The 20,430-nt window shown below is 45.5% G+C and overlaps 1 protein-coding gene across 3 annotated transcripts in view; it reads right to left on the bottom strand.

Moving 5' to 3' along the window:
• The window catches only part of CCDC9B (coiled-coil domain containing 9B), a 153,152-nt gene that overhangs the window by 32,586 nt on the left and 100,136 nt on the right, over window positions 1–20,430 (bottom strand). For all 3 annotated transcript variants that reach the window (XM_069729523.1, XM_069729513.1, XM_069729532.1), the window contains 2 exons: window positions 15,829–15,972; window positions 1,179–1,253 (listed from right to left, as the gene is read on the bottom strand). In XM_069729523.1, the coding sequence (XP_069585624.1) occupies window positions 1,179–1,253; window positions 15,829–15,972 (219 nt within the window). The remainder of the gene's footprint in view (window positions 1–1,178; window positions 1,254–15,828; window positions 15,973–20,430) is intronic.

The raw sequence follows: 20,430 nt of genomic DNA, 5'->3' as shown, positions 1-20,430 counted from the left end.
TGGCACTCATGAACTCCTGGGTAGCTTTGGCTGTATGCTTGGGGTCATTGTCCATCTGTACTATGAAGCGCCGTCCAATCAACTTTGCAGCATTTGGCTGAATCTGGGCTGAAAGTATATCCCGGTACACTTCAGAATTCATCCGGCTACTCTTGTCTGCTCTTATGTCATCAATAAACACAAGTGACCCAGTGCCATTGAAAGCCATGCATGCCCATGCCATCACGTTGCCTCCACCATGTTTTACAGAGGATGTGGTGTGCCCTGGATCATGTGCCGTTCCCTTTCTTCTCCAAACTTTTTTCTTCCCATCATTCTGGTACAGGTTGATCTTTGTCTCATCTGTCCATAGAATACTTTTCCAGAACTGAGCTGGCTTCTTGAGGTGTTTTTCTGCAAATTTAACTCTGGCCTGTCTATTTTTGTTATTGATGAATGGTTTGCATCTAGATGTGAACCCTTTGTATTTACTGTCATGGAGTTTTCTCTTTACTGTTGACTTAGAGACAGATACACCTACTTCACTGAGAGTGTTCTGGACTTCAGTTGATGTTGTGAACGGGTTCTTCTTCACCAAATTAAGTATGCTGCGATCATCCACCACTGTTGTCATCCGTGGACGCCCAGGCCTTTTTGAGTTCCCAAGCTCACCAGTCAATTCCTTTTTTCTCAGAATGTACCCAACTGTTGATTTTGCTACTCCAAGCATGTCTGCTATCTCTCTGATGGATTTTTTTCTTTTTTTTCAGCCTCAGGATGTTCTGCTTCACCTCAATTGAGAGTTCCTTTGACCGCATGTTGTCTGCTCACAGCAACAGCTTCCAAATGCAAAACCACACACCTGGAATCCACCCCTGACCTTTTAACTACTTCATTGATTACAGGTTAACGAGGGAGACGCCTTCAGAGTTAATTGCAGCCCTTAGAGTCCATTGTCCAATTACTTTTGGTCCCTTTAAAAAGAGGACGCTATGCATTACAGAGCTATGATTCCTAAACCCTTTCTCCGATTTGGATGTGGAAACTATCATATTGCAGCTGGGAGTGTGCACTTTCAGCCCATATTATATATATAATTGTATTTCTGAACATGTTTTTGTAAACAGCTAAAATAACAAAACTTGTGTCACTGTCCAAATATGTCTGGCCCTAACTGTAGCTTTGTTTGTATTACCTACCTCTTTGTCTTGTTCCATTTTGCATTTTTTCCTGGATTTCTCTTTCTTTCTTTCTACTTTTGGCATGGCAGACTCCTAGAAGAAGAATGGATTTTAAAGCGGACCTTTTACTTGCTCAAAAAAATGAGTTAAATGCCTTGTAAAACTCCCTTCATGCCCCTGATTCTGCCTTTTGTTTTCTGCTGCAGATTCCATTACAGAGATATTCATATTTGTTGCTTTTGGAGCGCAGTATGTGAAATCTCCTCTTGTGTGCAATTGCGCGTTTCTTCAGAATTTTCTGGGAAGAAATATGCAACAAGGAGTTGGCAGAATATTCATGCACATAAATATGAGGTTATTCATGTAGAAATAACTGTATATGAGGAATAATAAAGATATGTGCATGTGTCAAAGTGATTATGGCCAAAAGACAAATTGGCAAATCAAATTCAAATGATCACCAAAAAAAAACATGACATTGGTATTGTCGATACCCAGGTAATGAGCATCCTCCCATGGGTCTCTGACCCTCTCCCCAACCCAAATTAACGACATGACTCCTGAATTGGATATAAATGGCCACAGCGGCCTTTATTATAAACAAAGAAACATATAACAGTAAAATAAGCTGGGAAGGGGTCCTTGAAGCTAAAAAAATTTGGTGTTAGCCATAAAATAACTAGTGGACAGAAAACAACCATAGTTTACTCTCAGCCGTTACCCCACTGGCTCGAGAGCACCAAAGATACCCCAGAGGCTCCACCCCACCACCACCACCATAGCTCCCTTCTCAGACTGGAAAACCCTCCCCCTTATAGAATTAACCCCCACCTCACCTAACCTGGCTCCAAACCCTCTGTCATGACGGCTTCCACGTAGCCACCCGTTTGGGGGCTCGCTCCAGCCTGCGCTATATAGTCAGTAAGTCAAATGTTGCCAAAAACTATTTTGTATTGATCAAATAAAATATATGGGGCAGATTATATCTCTGTATTTTATACCATACTTATACCATATTTATATTACCGTGCCTCCCCTTGTTTTATTCTTGACACATGTCGTTTTTTATTTACCGATTTTATTGTTGCACCAGTCTCTCTTTGTTTGTGTGTCCCCCGTTTTTTAATACTTAATCAATAAAAAATTATTTTTAGCAACATTTTCCTTGCTGACTGTATATCTTTTTTTGGGGGGTGATCATTTGTATTCGAATTTTCTGGGAGCGCAAGCTTTCACCACTTCCTCACCAAACACAGCTTGGCAGCTCATCTAGCACTTTAGCAGACTGTGACTGTGATGTCGAGCTGTAATTGGCAGCGTCTGGGAGAGGTGAAAGCAGTTGGACAACAGAGAAGACTGAAGAAACGCTCAGTTGCGCTACAAGTAGAGATTTCACATACTGCGCTCCACAAGAAACAAATGTGAAGATCTCTGAAATGGAGTGATGCAGCACAAAATGGAAAAGAGCAGCAGAATCAAGGGCAAATCAGGGATTTTTACAAGGTATTTGACCCAATTTTTTGAGTAAGCGATAGGTTCTGTTAAAGTAGCAGCAGATCTCAAATAGAAATGAACGTTATGTATCAGTTGTTTGATTATACAAAGCAATGTTCTCCCCCTCAATTTTTAAATTTTTCTTAAAGAGGTTACCAGAACTTGAAGCAGGACAGGTACTCAATCCAAAAATCTGGATTAGATAAAAGTACACAGGGATGACGGGGTGGTGGGTTTGTTAGCATATCTTGTCTTCTGAATTTTTGGAGTTTTATTGAGTGGCAGGTAGGTGCTAGTACGTAACACTCCATATCTGTAGAACTTGGATTTGTTTGGTGAGTTCATGTGAGCGTACGGCAAAGTCGTTAAAAAAACAATTGGGAGGTTTGTGTCTCCACTTTCTGAGATCTGTGACAGTTTTATTTTTCCGCTTAGTGAAGGATTTTTTTTTTGCATGACGAGATGATGGTTTTATTGATACAAATATGGTGTACAATGTTTCAATTTTTTAAAAATCATTTTTATTTTCAGGAGGATAAAAATCACAGTTCTGGCACTTTGATCTCCTTCTCTTGTTATAACATTTAAGTAATTTTATATTTTGAGAGATCTGTCTTTTATGAGCATATCATATATTTTAATCTCTTTCATTTTAATTTTAGTTGGAGTTGGAGTAGTAGTACATCTTGCATGTGATGAGGACAGACATCTAGTCCGCAGACTGATGAGGCCATACGCATTGGGTGACTTGTGGCAGGAGAAAAAGCACGCCAGTCTATAGATAGCATGATACTCAAGCTGTGATTTAAGTATCAGATGAGAACACTGAGAGGGATGGAGGGATGGAGACTGAGCCTCGAATATGTGGCCCTAATCTGAAGAAGCTGAAGAAAAGACGTTAGGCCAGGCCCCTAAATCATCAAGGTACTGGATTATCTTCACTTGCGGGTGAGTGTAGTCAACTTCCCAAGCGGGTTGTCCCCAAGCATTTTGGGAGCACAAGACATTACTCTGACCATGATGGGACCGTTAAGGAGACTAGATGTGCAACCGCTTGTAGGGAAGGTGATCATCAAAACCTGTACTGTTGTGTTGGTCTAGGTTGTGCTGGAATTCATAGGACTAGTAACATCAGGAACAACCTAGCGGGAATTGAAACTGTGTCTGGTGATGTGTCATGAAACTGAAACATATTGGAAATTATGTGTCCGCTATCTTCTGAGTGAAGGTGTAACTGAGGAAATGTTGGGACTGTTACGTTCAGAATTAATGTTTAAGAAGACCTGTTCATCCAGTTGTGTTATGGTCTGGAGAACAGCGGCAGTATACAGCCTGCACAAACACACATTCCACGCTACCAAAGTCCACACACCCAGCCAGGACCGTGTGTTCCATGTAGTGTGCCAAGACGTTGGTAGTCACTCCCTCACCCACAACTACCTCCCCGTGCCACTGTACATCTACACAGCCTAAAACCACAGGTGTGATGTGAACACTGCCTAAGACCACATTTATTGTGTGAACACAGCCTGAAACCATAGATGTGTTGTGAATGCAGGCTAAAATGTATTCTAAACTTAGCAAATGTGGAGCAGACTTTAATGATACGAGAACAATTTGATGACATGTCCCACATACAGGGACAGACAAGAAAATGAAAACCTATATCAGGTGACATTTGGAAGTGTTAAGATATTGAAGCCTAGTTTGGGATCTGCAAACTTCCTCTTCACAAGTGAGTATCTTCCAGCATTGTGTCTTTCAGAAGAGTGTAACTTCCAGCATTCACGGTTTTCATTGTATTTGGAATATTTATGCCAGGCTTGCAATTCGGTGTGCTGCTAATCCTGTAAAGCTTCTTGTTCCATGTTATTGTAGAAAGCTCCTGCCAACTGACATAGCATTCTTTTTGTCCATCGCTCCAAACCATAAAAGGAAACAGTTCAGCTCCGACGTTCACACTGCGATATAACATTCATTCCGAGGAAATAAATCATGCAAATAAATGTAATGGGAGCAAGTTCTGGTCTATATATCAGCTCCTCTATAAAAGCGAATAAAGCCAGATCCTAGATTTATTATTAATAATAACATTAGTTGTCACCCAGAGTTGGTGCAAATTGTTTTTGCAGGACCTGGTTCATCAGCCACATCTATAAACTGTGGTTTCTGCACGGGAGGCCTGAGAATCACCTCCTACCCCCAGGATCTTCAACTCTTCTTTTTATTAGCCAGCCTAAAGTGATGTCATCATGGCCGCGTGATGGACATGTGATGTTGCAAAAGGCTAGCTACTCAAAGGAAGATCCACAGATGCAGGGAGTTCGGAGGCGGTTTTCATGGTTCACATCCAGTGGCCACAGATTATTGACTGCCGGAGATTTCTGTGGCGCCCCAGGGTTATGGTCGTCACAGTAACATTGCTTTCCTCACGGGGAGAGTGATGTTACGCCTGGAATCGATGAAGGATAACTCTCATCAGGTAATCACAATGCACACAACATGTTCACACTACAGGCCACAAGGGGGAGCTTTTGATCCTATTCCTAGGTGACTCTCCTGCATATGCATATATATTGTGGTTTGGAGGGAAGTTAGGGAGATTCTGTCAGAGGACAGAGGAGAGAGCAGACAGAAATGAAGTGTCAGAAGAACTGAATGAGCTGTGTAGCCAGAGTCACTACAGCTCCTAAAGAAAGAGACATACAGAAAGACAGAACATCGTTCAGTGAGCGTGCAGAAGCGCAAAGCACAGGAGAGTGATATCAGGGGAGACCAGTTGCCAGCAGGCTGCCTCCCTCTGAAGAGCAGATAACTGGTAGCCGGAACATCGAGGTTGTAAGGGACTCTACGACTTACAGCAGAGACCGGCTGAACTGCAAGTTACCTGTCCGCCACACACCTCTGGAAACACAGTAACACCGGGGCGTGATAGCCCGGGGCGTGATAGAGTCCCTGGAAAAAGGCTCGAGTTACCTGTCATATAGGTATTGTCCTATCCTATATGGGGGACAGAGATAAGAACTGTGAGGACCTTATCTGAAGCCATAGGCAGTAAAGGTACCATCACACTAAGCGACGCTGCAGCGATACCGACAACGATCCGGATCGCTGCAGCGTCGCTGTTTGGTCGCTGGAGAGCTGTCACACAGACAGCTCTCCAGCGACCAACGATGCCGGTAACCAGGGTAAACATTGGGTTACTAAGCGCAGGGCCGCGCTTAGTAACCTGATGTTTACCCTGGTTACCATCGTTAAAGTAAAAAAAACAACCACTACATACTTACCTACCGCTGTCTGTCCCCGGCGCTGTGCTTCTCTGCACTCCTCCTGCACTGGCTGTGAGCACAACGGCCGGAAAGCCGCGATGGTAACGATGGTAACCAGGGTAAACATCGGGTTACTAAGCGCGGCCCTGCGCTTAGTAACCCGATGTTTACCCTGGTTACCAGCGAAGACATCGCTGAATCGGCGTCACACACGCCGATTCAGTGATGTCAGCGGGAGATCCAGCGACGAAACAAAGTTCTGGACTTTCTTCCCCGACCAGCGATATCACAGCAGGGGCCTGATCGCTGCTGCCTGTCACACTGGACGATATCGCTAGCCAGGACGCTGCAACGTCACGGATCGCTAGCGATATCGTCTAGTGTGACGGTACCTTAAGGGACTACAACACCACCGTGCTAGAGGAAGGCTTTTAACTCCACCTGGTAAAGGGGACTCTGGATTTGCTTCCAAGCCGGCTGGACCCTGCCTGCCCTGTGATCTGGTACCCTGGACTATGGCTGCCTGAAGTCTTCAGTAAACGAGGTAAAGAGACTGCAAACCTATGTCTTCGTTCTTTACTGCACCATTCACCATCTACACACCAGGAGCCTTGGGGATAAACTTCCCCTGTGGTAAGTTATACCATCTAGCTGCCATAACATCACCCCAGAGGACCCCTTAAAGCAGCGTCGGTCCCCACTGACCGAATACCACAGGTTGCATCACGAACATAAACTTTATTCAATTCCCCTTTTACATGGGTGCCCAGGACCATGGACCGGGTTGTAGCCAACGTGACATCCCTCTGTGAACACCGGACCCGGTACCGGGTACCCCACAGCCCTGGCAAGCGACTCATCTTGGCGTCACGAACAGGATGGACCAACCCTGAGAATTGGGTCATGTGCACCTAAAAGACTGTGTTGTGCTGAGAGACTGTTAATTGTGAATTGCTGCCAAAACTGCCGCCATTGTAGCACCACGAGAAACGCTGGAAAAGAAGGGTGCTCCATCGTGGGCGGGAACTAACAGTCCTCCTGATCCTGAATGGCGGGAGAAAGAGGAAAAAGAAGCTCCGCCCCCACAGGAGAGAGCGGGAACCAGGCGAGGACGCAGCAAGGAACGTAGAGGACAACATGGAGAGCAGCCGGGACCCGAAGCGTGGGGTGGAAGCCGAGGACTCCCCCAGCCACCAAGATGGAAGCCGCGGCAAGCAGTCTACCAAAGTCCTAGAGTTCCTGCAAGCGGAGGTGGAAGAGCTCAGCGTCTAACTCCTGCGGACGTAGCTGAGCACCGTGGCCGAGTGGAAGGAGGCCTTCATCGCGAGCCTTACCGGACGTCCGTTGGTAGCATCATCTGGTCCGGAGTGAGAAGGAAGATCCGGCCCTCCGGATCCAGAAAGAGCGGCACTGCTGAAAAAGATGGCGCCGCCGATGAAAGACCTTCAGCCCGCACCTTTGACCCCAGCAGAGCCGGAAAGTGAGATGCCATTGAAGAAGACAACAACACCGTGGCCTGTCCAGCGACCAGTGACTGCAGCTTCAGCAGAAGAGCAGACCGGCACCGGAGGGCGCGCATCTGAAGCAAGTATGAAGAACGACCCTGCCCTGGTGACCGACCCCGCTCCAGCGACTGCTCCTGCCCCAGCTACTAACCCCGCTCCAGTGACTGACCTTACCATGGCCAGTGACTGTGCCACGCTGCAGGCTGACGAGTCACTAGTAGGCCTGCTCCCAGCACTATCAGACCTCTGACCTGGTTGGGGCCATTACAACGTTCCCTGGGACCATGACTCTGGTATGGAGAAACAGCAACGCCTGGCCCAGCAAGCAAAGTATGAGAAAGAGATATGCAGAGCCATCAGACCACTGAACTAAAACCATTTGCGTTACCTGTTGAGACATTTTCAGAAAGCTTTTCCCAGTCAGGAAACAGTAGCCACTAGCCACCATCCAGAGCTACCCAGGCAAAGGAGATAAACAGTTTTGCTTGCAACTTTGAACACGACTGTGAATAAGTCGACTGTTTAAAAGTCCGTTTTACCTGACCAAGGTTTTTGCACTAAGAATTTTAACTGTTTCTAAGAACTGTCGAATCATGAACTGCGCATGATCAAAAACTTTCCATTGTATATAGTTGGCACCTATTTAGGTGCTTCCTACTGGTTTTACAAAGAAGCTTTAAAGAGACTGTTTCTAATATTGCTGTGAAAGTTGTCTTGTTTTACAGAGACCTGAAGAAAAACCCATTTGGAGTGGCAGGATTCCGGGTCTGGATACACGCCTTGGAGCCCACCCAAGCCTACGTTGGGAGTTCATGACGGGTCCCTCGCAACGTTGCTGCTGTATAAAGTTATTAATGGACTTTAATATTAATTTGAATTTTAGTTGCACCTTTAAATATGCTACCTCAGTATAGAAAGTTAAATGTGTTGCACTTTAGGGTAGCAGTAATGTTTACTCTAGTTGGAGAAAGTGAGAAAAATACCAATGACTTGAAAAATATTTGCACCCTTAAAGGGAATGTTGATGTGTTGCACTTTAATGAAATGATAGTATTTGATAGTGTCAGAAAAGTTAGTTAGAACTGTATTTTATAAGCCAGATAGTGTATGTGCAGAAAGTATTGATGTCTAATGTTGCACTTTTGTATTAAGCGGACCCGATGAAGTATACGCGTAGGGGTAGTCGCCGTTTGAAAGAAAAGTTCTGCACTTTGAAGAAAATAAAGATAACGTTTGTTTTGCACTTTGAAGCCTTAAGAGTTAGTACACCCGTTGAGGGTAATTGCCTTTCATAGTTAGTTATCACACTGTTTTCTATTTTCGGAAAGTACTCGTACTATGTATATATGTTCCAGTAACGTTCAAGCATCAATTCCTCCCATAAAGGGAAGCTCCAGTTTACACTATTAACTTGTTCTATTTGTTTACAGCATTTAAAAATTTGTATGCCTTTTTGCTAATTTGTATTGTTCTTCTTTTCCCAGTCCGGGAGTACAGGATTTAACGGGGGGGGGGGGGGGGAAGCAGGATCCCTTAAAGTAGCGTTGGTCCCCACTGACCGAATACCACAGGTGGCATCATGAACATAAACTTTACTCAATTCCCCTTTTACATGGGCGCCCAGGGCCACGGACCGGGTTGCCACCGTGACATCCCCCTGTGAACTCCGGACCTGGAACCGGGTACCCCACGGCCCTGGCAGGCGACTCATCTCACTTATTCCCTGTTCTATCAGGAAGTAGGGGCTTGATTGACATCCTTTATACAATTCATTCCATCAAGTTTGGGCTTCTTATTCTAACTCGTGTGGCAAGGCTCATTAAAGGGTTGCTATTGACTTTTAGGATAGTGCAGCGCCCCAGAGATCTGGTCGTTGCAGTATGACACTCTGCCACTAAGGGGAGTGATGGTACGTCTGATGGCACTGAAGGAATTCTCCTGACCAGGTATCACCAGAACACATTACACTTCACACTCCAGCCACTAGGGGGAGAAAAAGGCTTTATTTATTGGGCCACTCCTCACACTGGTAAAACTAGGGGCTGGGGAGGAAGTTAGTCAGAAGCTGACTGGGTTGGATTCAGGCAACATCCCGTGGCAGGGGGTGTTGCAGGGAGAAGACACAGGGGGGTCCCTGTCAGGCGTGGGAACCTGGCAGGTGCCTAGCGAACAGAACAGAACGTTACGGAACCGCGCCTGCACTACCTTGCGGCGGTATTCTAAGAAAGAGATAAGAAAGGAAGGTTATTGTGGAACAGTGTAAACGAGATCAAGCAAAAAGGAGTACCAGCAGGAGTCGTGCCGTGAGACCGAGGCAACATCCTACTGAGGCGTGTAGCCGGTGGCCGGAACACCGCGGGAGTAACTGACTTCAGGCCTTACTTCAAACTCCGCAGGACACTTAATTATAGGTTGGCTGTCTACCTTAAATTTCCTAAGAAGACATAGGGGGCAACATTGGGAGAGGGGCGTCTCTAGGGTCCTGGAAGACGTCCAAGCCTTCCCGTCATACGTGTGCGTCCTAGCCAAAATATACCTGGGGGACGAGAAACTAGTAACATCTGGAACTAAAGAGAGAGAGAGAGCTGTAGAGAACGAACGAACGAGAACAGCAGTTGTGAGGACTATTCCGAATGCTCAGCAGGGTAGGACTACAACACACAGGCGCTAGTGGTGGGCAACGATTTCCATCTGCGAGGGAAACTCTGGAAGTGCCCATCAGACCGGCCGGTCTCTGATAGCCCTGTTAAACGTGCTCTGGATTGAGGATCCTGAAGTCTTCAGTAAAGAGGTAAAGAGACTGCAATCTTGTGTCCTCGTTATTGCCTGCACCTCACACCATCACCATCTACCTTACTGGGAAGCCCTGGGGACACACTTCACCTGTGAGAAGGTATACCATCTAGCTGCCGTTCCATCACCCCAGTGGACCCCACAGCAGCATCGGTCACCCTGACCGAACACCACAGGTGGCGTCACGAACTCCTGACAAACTGTACCACCTTTATTGGACATCCCTTAGCAGGGTCGCGGACCCGGTCTAGCCACCGTGACAGCCTCAGAACCGAACCAGAGAAGCCCAGTACCGAAACGCGTGGCCCTGTGTCTGGGGGCGATCCAACTTGGCGTCCCCGAACAGTATCCTACTTAAGCCTGAGAAGCAGGTCATGTGTGCCTTGGAACTGTGATTGAAACGTGTATGAACTGTGATTTATTGCAAAGACTGTGTATTGCTATATGCCGCAAGATTCCCGCCAAATCCGCTGCCATTGCCGTGCCACGAGGAGCGCAGGAGAAGAAGAAGGGTGTGGAAGTGGGCGTGAGCAAGCTGAAGAGCGCGAAAAGTAATGGCCGCCCAGTCTAAATATTTCTGTACTTTGAGGACGTGTCCGTCAGCAGCCGAGATCCGCCTCCTGATCCTCAGTGGAGGGCGGAGACAAAGAAAATGAAACCACCCACGAAGGAGAGAGCGGGAAAAGGACAAGGAGGGAGAAGAAGTGACCCACGTGGAGGACGCCATGACAAGCCGCCGGGGACCGGAGCGTGGGGTCGGAGCCGAGGACTCCCCCAGCTACCCAGAGAGATACAGCAGCCAGGCGTTACTTGTTGGCCCCGACTTCCTGCAGGCTGGAGTGGACGAGCTCAGCGATCGACTCCGGCGGACGCAGCTGAGCACTGAGGCCGGGTGGAAGGAGATCGTCACCGGGGGCCTCACCAGACGTCTGTCAGCAGCCTCGTCTGGTCCGGAGCAAGAAAGAAGTTCCAGCGCTCCAAAGCCAGAAAGCAAGGCCGTGCCGAAAAGCGAGATACTGCAAACAGAGATGACGACGCCACAGCGCAAGGCCCCGCAGTCAGCGTTCCAGATCCCAGCGGACATGGAGCAGGCCGGCACCGGAGGGACCGCATCTCAAGCAGGTATGAAGAACGACCCTGCCCCAGTGACAGAAGACCTACTGATAAGCTCCGTAGCAGCGCCACCTGCTGCCATGACTAAGACTAACTCTGAACTGACAAATCCTAATACTACTACCACAGTGGGCATTATTGCCGCTACTGAACCTACTACCAAAATTGACATTCGAACCCAGACGATACCTGAAAAACTGATTAGTGACATTGACACTGCATCGGATGAGAGGTCGAACACAGATCTTTCCAGGCCGGGAAGTGTTCGCTACCAACGGATGCCTTGCAATCTAACGCCGAGGAAATAAACTTCGGAAGCCCGCAATTGTACATAGTTAACTGTTTCCTGTTTGCTGCTTTAAACCCGTCCAGGGTTAACTCCTAGGGATCCCTTTGTTTACCCGGGATCCCTCTTCTTTTTGTTTGTTCATCATTGTTTCCAAAGACTGCCGGATCATGAACAGTGAATGATTCAAAACTGTTTTTGTATATAGTTTGCACCTTCTTAAAGGTGCTCCCTACTGGTTTTACAAGCGGAAGAAGAGTTTGCGAAGATAATGCTTCTGGACATGACGCAAAAGGTCTTGCTTTCAGTGGACTTGCAGACAGAGAGAAAATCTGCACTATCTCCTAGAGACTTGGGTCCCTCTTAAAGGGAATGTTTACATGATTGCTTTCATAAAAGTTGAAACGTTAATAATGTTGAAATTTAGAAAGTTTGATAATGTTGATAGAGACTGAGGACAGGAAAGCTTGAAAGTGAACCCGTAGGGGATAGAGAGAGAGTCCTCCTGAGAACTGTAGAAAGATGGTCGGTACAATGACAGTAGGCCCAGCCAAGGAGCTAGGCGGTCCTGCATTGGGGAAGTTAGAACGGAAAGAAAAGTTGAGTTATTTAGTATGTTATAGTAGGCCTTTAGTGGGTTCAGCTTATACGCCCTTGATGGAAAAGGTTAAATTATTGTTCAAAGTTTGCACTTGGTAGAATACCCGGCTGGGTAGTGAGATTTATTTATAGTCAACATGTTATTTAAAAATATGTAATTTTGTTTGTAACGTTCAAGTGTCCTCACCTCGCATAAAGGGAAGCATTGGTCTATTTACTTGTTTTGCATTTCAAAAATTTTGTATGTCTCTTGCTGTATTATATAGTTGTTCTTCTTCCCAGTCCAGGAGTACTGGATTTAACGGGGGGGGGGAGTGCAGCGCCCCAGAGATCTGGTCGTTGCAGTATGACAATCTGCCACTAAGGGGAGTGATAGTACGTCTGATGGCACTGAAGGAATTCTCCTGACCAGGTATCACCAGAACACATTACACTTCACACTCCGGCCACTAGGGGGAGAAAAAGGCTTTATTTATTGGGCCACTCCTCACACTGGTAAAACTAGGGGCTGGGGAGGAAGTTAGTCAGAAGCTGACTGGGTTGGATTCAGGCAACATCCCGTGGCAGGGGGTGTTGCAGGGAGAAGACACAGGGGGGTCCCTGTCAGGCGTGGGAACCTGGCAGGTGCCTAGCGAACAGAACGTTACGGGACCACGCCTGCACTACCTTGCGGTGGTATCCTAAGAAAGAGATAAGAAAGGAAGGATATTGTGGAACAGTGTAAACGAGATCAAGCAAAAAGGAGTACCAGTAGGAGTTGTGCCGTGAGACCGAGGCAACATCCTACTGAGGCGTGTAGGCGGTGGCCGGAACACCGCGGGAGTAACTGACTTCAGGCCTTACTTCAAACTCCGCAGGACAGTTAATTATAGGTTGGCTGTCTACCTTAAATTTCCTAAGAAGACATAGGGGGCAACATTGGGAGAGGGGCGTCTCTAGGGTCCCGGAAGACCTCCAAGCCTTCCCGTCATACGGGTGCGTCCTAGCCAAAATATACCTGGGGGACGAGAAACTAGTAACGTCTGGAACTAAAGAGAGAGAGAGAACTGTAGAGAACGAACGAACGAGAACAGCAGCTGTGAGGACTAATCCGAATGCTCAGCAGGGTAGGACTACAACACACAGGCGCTAGTGGTGGGCAACGATTTCCATCTGCGAGGGAAACTCTGGAAGTGCCCATCAGACCGGCCGGTCTCTGATAGCCCTGTTAAACGTGCTCTGGATTGAGGATCCTGAAGTCTTCAGTAAAGAGGTAAAGAGACTGCAACCTTGTGTCCTCGTTATTGCCTGCAACTCACAACATCACCATCTACCTTACTGGGAAGCTCTGGGGACACACTTCACCTGTGGGAAGGTATACCATCTAGCTGCCGTTCCATCACCCCAGTGGACCCCACAGCAGCGTCGGTCTCCCTGACCAAACACCAAAGGTGGCGTCACGAACTCCTGACAAACTGTATCACCTTTATTGGACCTTTAAGGGGCTTAGCAGGGTCACGGACCGGGTCTAGCCACCGTGACAGCCTCAGAACCGAACCAGAAACGCGTGGCCCTGTGTCTGGGGGCGATCCAACTGCTTCATCCAATAGGCTGTGCTAAAAATTGAGTTCTCTTCCTCTCTTAATTCCATGGTGCTGTATAAGCTGCTCTGCTGACCAAAAGAGCAGCGCATGCGCAAGATTTCAGCCTGGAGCAGAAGTGACGTCACGCAGCAGAGACTCTGTCTGCACTGTCAAGGGTGGAGCAAGCAGGGAGAAGTGCAAGTGCACCCATACACCCGATATATGTATTTGCATGGATGAAGAGACAAATGGATGGGATATATGGGTATTGTTGCCCCATACTGGACTATAATGTTACTTACAGCTTCACTTTAGTAATTTATTCTTTTTTACATGCACTTGTACTGCTGCAGAACCTCTTCATGCCTCTCCATGTGAATCGGTGAATACCTACCATAAATCATGGTCTACAGCAGATCATCATCTCTAATCAGATTCTTGTCTGCATTGCGCTCTGCACGTCTGCACTAACAGCATCTCGTAGGAATGTCTTTATCTAGATGACCATCTTCACGGCTCACATGGAAGTGCATTTATTAACTACTCTCAAGAAATTCTGCATTTATCGTTGACCTTTTCATAAAGAAACCCGGCCAGTTGGATAGGAACATATTGAAAAAAAATCTCTCTTTGAAACATCTATTCACACTAGCTTGGATGTGCCAGTCTTTTGTTATTACATTGTTGGATTCATGCTGCTCTGAGATAGGGCAGCAAAAACTCACCCTCTACTTCTGTAAATGGGAGCACTATGGCTCTGCTACCAAAAATGCTGAATCTCTAAACGGGGAAGTCTAGGTTCTGTTAACCTGGTGAGGGTATTATTGTCAGGCGTGCTGTGAGTGGTAAATTGTAGGATAGCCTTACCTGGGGTGAGGGTCTCTCCTGTAAGGACGGGACAAACTGCTACCCACAAACATACCTCGCCCCTAACAGTAAATATGTTATTCAAAATGCACAAGTTAAAGGGCCAGATTTTCTCTAAGGCTATGTTCACACGTTCGGTATTTGCAAATTGTATCTTTAGAGAGGAAGAGGACTAGAACTCTAGTGCCACCTATTGGAAGTAGCGACCCTAACAGTCAATGTTGACCCTTTAACGAGCCTTGTCACATGACTTAAGATAATAGCCAAACCAGAATCTCAATTTGCAGACACTGTGTTTCAGGCTACTGCCCCTCATCAGTGCAAAGTGGAGATCTGGTTTGGCAGTGTGAGAGGCGTCTGACCGGGATCCAAGAAGTATCGTTTCTCCTTGCGGAGAGTAACATGATAAGCATGTCGAGGTGAGGAGACTTAAAGCCGCAATCCTCCTCTGGGAAATATTCTAATTGTCTCTTCAGAGAGGAAGAGGACTAGAACTCTAGTGCCACCTATTGGAAGTAGCTAGTCCTCTTCCTCTCTGAAGAGACAATTTGCATATTTCCCAGAGGAGCATTGCGGCTTTAAGTCTCCTCACCTCGACATGCTTATCATGTCACTCTCCGCAAGGAGAAACGATACTTCTTGGATCCACGTCTGTATCTGTAAGCCAAAATCAGGAGTGGGTGATAAATACAGAAGTGGTGACGAGTTTCTGTTATACTTTTCCTCTGATTGCTCCACTCCTGGTTTTGGGTTGCAAAATACTGAGCAAATACTGATCGTGTGAATATGGCCTAATAGAATTAGTGGCAACAGTAAGATTTGGCTTTGTTTATTGGGGGCCACTCTGGTTCTGTGCACAAAAATGTGATATATGGGGGAAAGATGGCCAATCACTAACTTGTATATTCTTTAAAGGGATTGTGCACAGGATAGGTGATAAATTGTTGAGTGGGGTGGGGTTCTGACTGGTGACACCTGCACCGATCGGCAGAATAGGGCATTTTTATCCCCCGTTACAATAGAGCGGCAGTGCGTATGCTGGACCACCGCTCCATTTATTCCCTATGCGGCTGCTGAGCGCTGCATTTGGCTTTGACCCGCAGCCCCATACAGAATAAATGAAGCAGCAAAAAATAACTGTGGATCAGTGCAGTGAGGGGTACAGCAGATAGCACTCACCTTTTGTCTGGAAATTGCAATCTGCATATGAGGACCTTGGCCAAAGGTAAAGACGTCGTCAGCCGCCCCCACAGAGAGTTTGGACGTTTTTCTTGTTAGAAATAAAACATCTTGGTCGATCTTTTTACTAATGTTCCTCATGTCCTGCAGACAACATGGGGTATATTACTATGGATATAGCATCAAATTATAATAATTTAGCTTGAAAATTAAGGGGATTCTCTGGTTTTCAGACTAACAAAACTACTAATAATGTGAGGGACAAAGCAAATATCTAACATGATCAAATATTCTCACATATACATGTATGGACAGTGTCATGCAAAAGTTTGGTTAAAATCATTGTTATTGTAAACAGTTAAGCAAGTTAAAGATGAAATGATCTCTAAAATGCCTAAAATTAAAGCAAACCTATTTCCTTTGCATTTTTTGATATATATATATATATATATATATATATATATATATATATATATATATATATATATATAGTATACACTGCTCAAAAAAATAAAGGGAACACTTAAACAACAGAATATAACTCCAAGTAAATCAAACTTATGTGAAATTAAACTGTCCACTTAGGAAGCAGCACTGTTTGACAATCAATTTCACATGCTGTTGTGCAAATGGAATACACAACAGATGGAAATTATTGGCAATTATCAAGACACCCTCAATAAAGGAGTTGTTCTGCAGGTGGGGGCCACAGAACATATCTCAGTACCAATGCTTTCTGGCTGATGTTTTGGTCACTTTTGAATGTTGGTTGTGCTTTCACACTCATGGTAGCATGAGACGGATTCTACAACCCACACAAGTGGCTCAGGTATTACAGTTCATCCAGGAAGGCACATCAATGTGAGCTGTGGCAAGAAGGTTTGCTGTTTTTGTCAGCGTAGTGTCCAGAGGCTTTAGGTGCTACCAGGAGACAGGTCAGTACACCAGGGACGTGGAGGGGGCCGTAGGAGGGCAACAACCCAGCAGCAGGACCGCTACCTTCGCGTTTGTGCAAGGAGGAACAGGAGGAGCACTGCCAGACCTCTGCAAAATGACCTCCAGCAGGCCACAAATGTGCATGTGTCTGCACAAACAGTTAGAAACTGACTCCATGAGGATGGTCTGAGTGCCCGACGTCCACAGATGGGGGTTGTGCTCACAGCCTAACATCGTGCAGGACACTTGGCATTTGTGACAGAACACCAGGATTGGCAAATTCGCCACTGGCAACCTGTGCTTTCACAGATGAAAGCAGAGCACTGAGCACATGTGACAGACGTGACAGAGTCTGGAGACGCCGTGGAGAGCGATCTGCTGCCTGCAACATCCTTCAGCATGACCGGTTTGGCAGTGGGTCAGTAATGGTATGGGGTGGCATTTCTTTGGAGGGCCACGCAGCCCTCCATGTGCTCGCCAGTGGTAGCCTGATTGCCATTAGGGAACCGAGATGAGATCCTCAGATCCCTTGTGAGACCATATGCTGGTGCGGTTGGCCCTGGGTTCCTCCTAATGCAGGACAATGCCAGACCTCATGTAGCTGGAGTGTGTCAGCAGTTCCTGTAAGATGAAGGTATTGAAGCTATGGACTGACCTGCCTGTTCCCCAGACCTGAATCTGATTGAACACATCTGGGACATCATGTCTCGCACCATCCTCCAACATCACGTTGCACCACAGACTGTCCAGGAGTTGGCAGATGCTTTAGTCCAGGTCTGGGAGGAGATCCCTTAGGAAACCATCCACCGTTTCATCAGGAGCATGCCCAGGCGTTGTAGGGAGGTCATACAGGCACGTGGAGGCCACACACAATACTGAGCATCATTTCCTTGTCTTGAGGCATTTCCACTGAAGTTGGATCAGCCTGTAACTTCACTTTCCACTTTGATTTTGAGCATCATTCCAACTACAGACCTCCGTGGGATATTAGTTGTAATTTATGTTGATAATTTTTATGTTTTATTGTTCTCAACACATTCCACTATGTAATGAATAAAGATTTACAACTGGAATATATATATATATATATATATATATATATATATATATATATATATATATATATATATACAGTTAGGTCCATATATACTTGGACAGAGACAACATTTTTCTAATTTTGGTTATAGACATTACCACAATGAATTTTAAACAAAACAATTCAGATGCAGTTGAAGTTCAGACTTTCAGCTTTCATTTGAGGGTATCCACATTAAAATTGGATGAAGGGTTTAGGAGTTTCAGCTCCTTAACATGTGCCACCCTGTTTTTAAAGGGACCAAAAGTAATTGGACAATTGACTCCAAGGCTATTTCATGGACAGGTGTGGGCAATCCCTTCATTACGTCATTCTCAATTAAGCAGATAAAAGGCCTGGAGTTGATTTGAGGTGTGGTGCTTACATTTGGAAGGTTTTGCTGTGAAGTAAACATGCGGTCAAAGGAGCTCTCCATGCAGGTGAAACAAGCCATCCTAAAGCTGCGAAAACAGAAAAAACCCATCCGAGAAATTGCTACAATATTAGGAGTGGCAAAATCTACAGTTTGGTACATCCTGAGAAAGAAAGAAAGCCTGGTGAACTCATCAATGCAAAAAGACCTGGGTGCCCACGGAAGACAACAGTGACAGTGATGGATGATCGCAGAATAATCTCCATGGTGAAGAGAAACCCCTTCACAACAGCCAACCAAGTGACCAACACTCTCCAGGAGGTCGGCGTATCAATATCCAAATCTACCATAAAGAGAAGACTGCATGAAAGTAAATACAGAGGGTTCACTGCACGGGGCAAGCCACTCATAAGCATCAAGAATAAAAAGGCTAGACTAGACTTTGCTAAAAAACATCTAAAAAAGCCAGCAAAGTTCTGGAAGAACAATTTTTGGACAGATGAAGCCAAGATCAACCTCTACCAGAATGATGGAAAGAGAAAAGTATGGCGAAGGCGTGGTACACCTCATGATCACAAAGCATACCACATCATCTGTAAAACACGGCGGAGGCAGTGTGATGGCTTAGGCATGCATGGCTGCCAGTGGCACTGGGTCACTAGTGTTTATTGATGATGTGACACAGGACAGAAGCAGCCGAATGAATTCTGAGGTATTCAGAGACATACTGTGTGCTCAGATCCAGCCAAATGCAGCCAAACTGATTGGTCGTCGTTTCATACTACAGATGTACCATGACCCAAAACATAAAGTCAAAGCAACCCAGGAGTTTATTAAAGCAAAGAAGTGGAATATTCTTGAATGGCCAAGTCAGTCACTGGATCTTAACCCAATTGAGCATGCATTTCACTTGTTAAAGACTAAACTTCAGACAGAAAGGCCCACAAACAAACAGCAACTGAAAACCACAGCATTGAAGGCCTGGCAGAGCATCAAAAAGGAGGAAGCACAGCGTCTGGTGATGTCCATGAGTCCAAGACTTCAGGCAGTCATTGCCCACAAAGGGTTTTCAACGAAGTACTAAAAATGAACATTTTATTTAAAATTATTGAATCTGTCCAATTACTTTTGGTCCCTTTAAAAACAGGGTGGCACATGTTAAGGAGCTGAAACTCCTAAACCCTTCATCCAATTTTAATGTGGATACCCTCAAATGAAAGCTGAAAGTCTGAACTTCAACTGCATCTGAATTGTTTTGCTTAAAATTCATTGTGGTAATGTCTATAACCAAAATTAGAAAAATGTTGTCTCTGTCCAAATATACATGGACCTAACTGTATATATATATATATATATATATATATATATATATACATATATATATGTATATATATATATATATATATATACATATATATATGTATATATATATATATATATATATATATATATATATATACAGGGTGAGCCATGTATATGGATAGAGCTAAATAAAATGTGAATGGTTTGTGATATCAACTTCCTGATTGTGGCACATCAGTGTATGGGAAGGAGAAAACTTTGCAAGATGGGCGGTGACCATGGCGGCCTTTTTAAGTTGGCCATTTTGGATCCAACTTTATTTTTTCCAAAGGGAAAAGGGTCATGTGACACAGCAAACTTATTGAGAATTTCACTAGAAAATTAAAGGTGTGCTTGGTTTTAACTGTATTTGGTCATGAGTTATTTACAAGTTTATGACCACTTATAAAATGTGTTCAAAATCCTGCCCATTGTGTTGGATTGTCAATGCAACCATCTTCTTCCACTCTTGATACACTGATAGCAACACCGCAGAAGACATGCTAGCACAGGCTTCCAGTATCCGTTGTTAACTGGAACTGGCCAAGGAGCTCAGAGACAGACTTTTGGCAAGGCACAGATCTGGCCAAGGTTACAACAGAATTTCTAGTGCTCAAGGTTCCAAAGAGCACAGTTACCTCCATAATCCTTAAATGGAAGAAGTTTGGGACCACCAGAAGTTTCCCTAGACCTGGCTGCCCAGCCAAACTGAGCAATCACGGGAGAAGAGCATTGGTGAGAGAGGTAAAGAAGAACCCCGAGATCAATGTGGCTGGTCTCCAGAGATGCAGTAGGGAAATGGGAGAAAGTTCCACAAAGTCAACTATCACTGCAGCCCTCCACCAGTCAGACCTTTCTGGCAGAGTGTCCCGACGGA

Source organism: Ranitomeya imitator, chromosome 1, assembly GCF_032444005.1.
Source record: "Ranitomeya imitator isolate aRanImi1 chromosome 1, aRanImi1.pri, whole genome shotgun sequence".
NCBI lineage: Eukaryota > Metazoa > Chordata > Amphibia > Anura > Dendrobatidae > Ranitomeya > Ranitomeya imitator.
The sequence above is the reverse complement of the archived record's forward strand: the minus strand, read 5'-3'. Positions and strand labels throughout refer to the sequence as shown.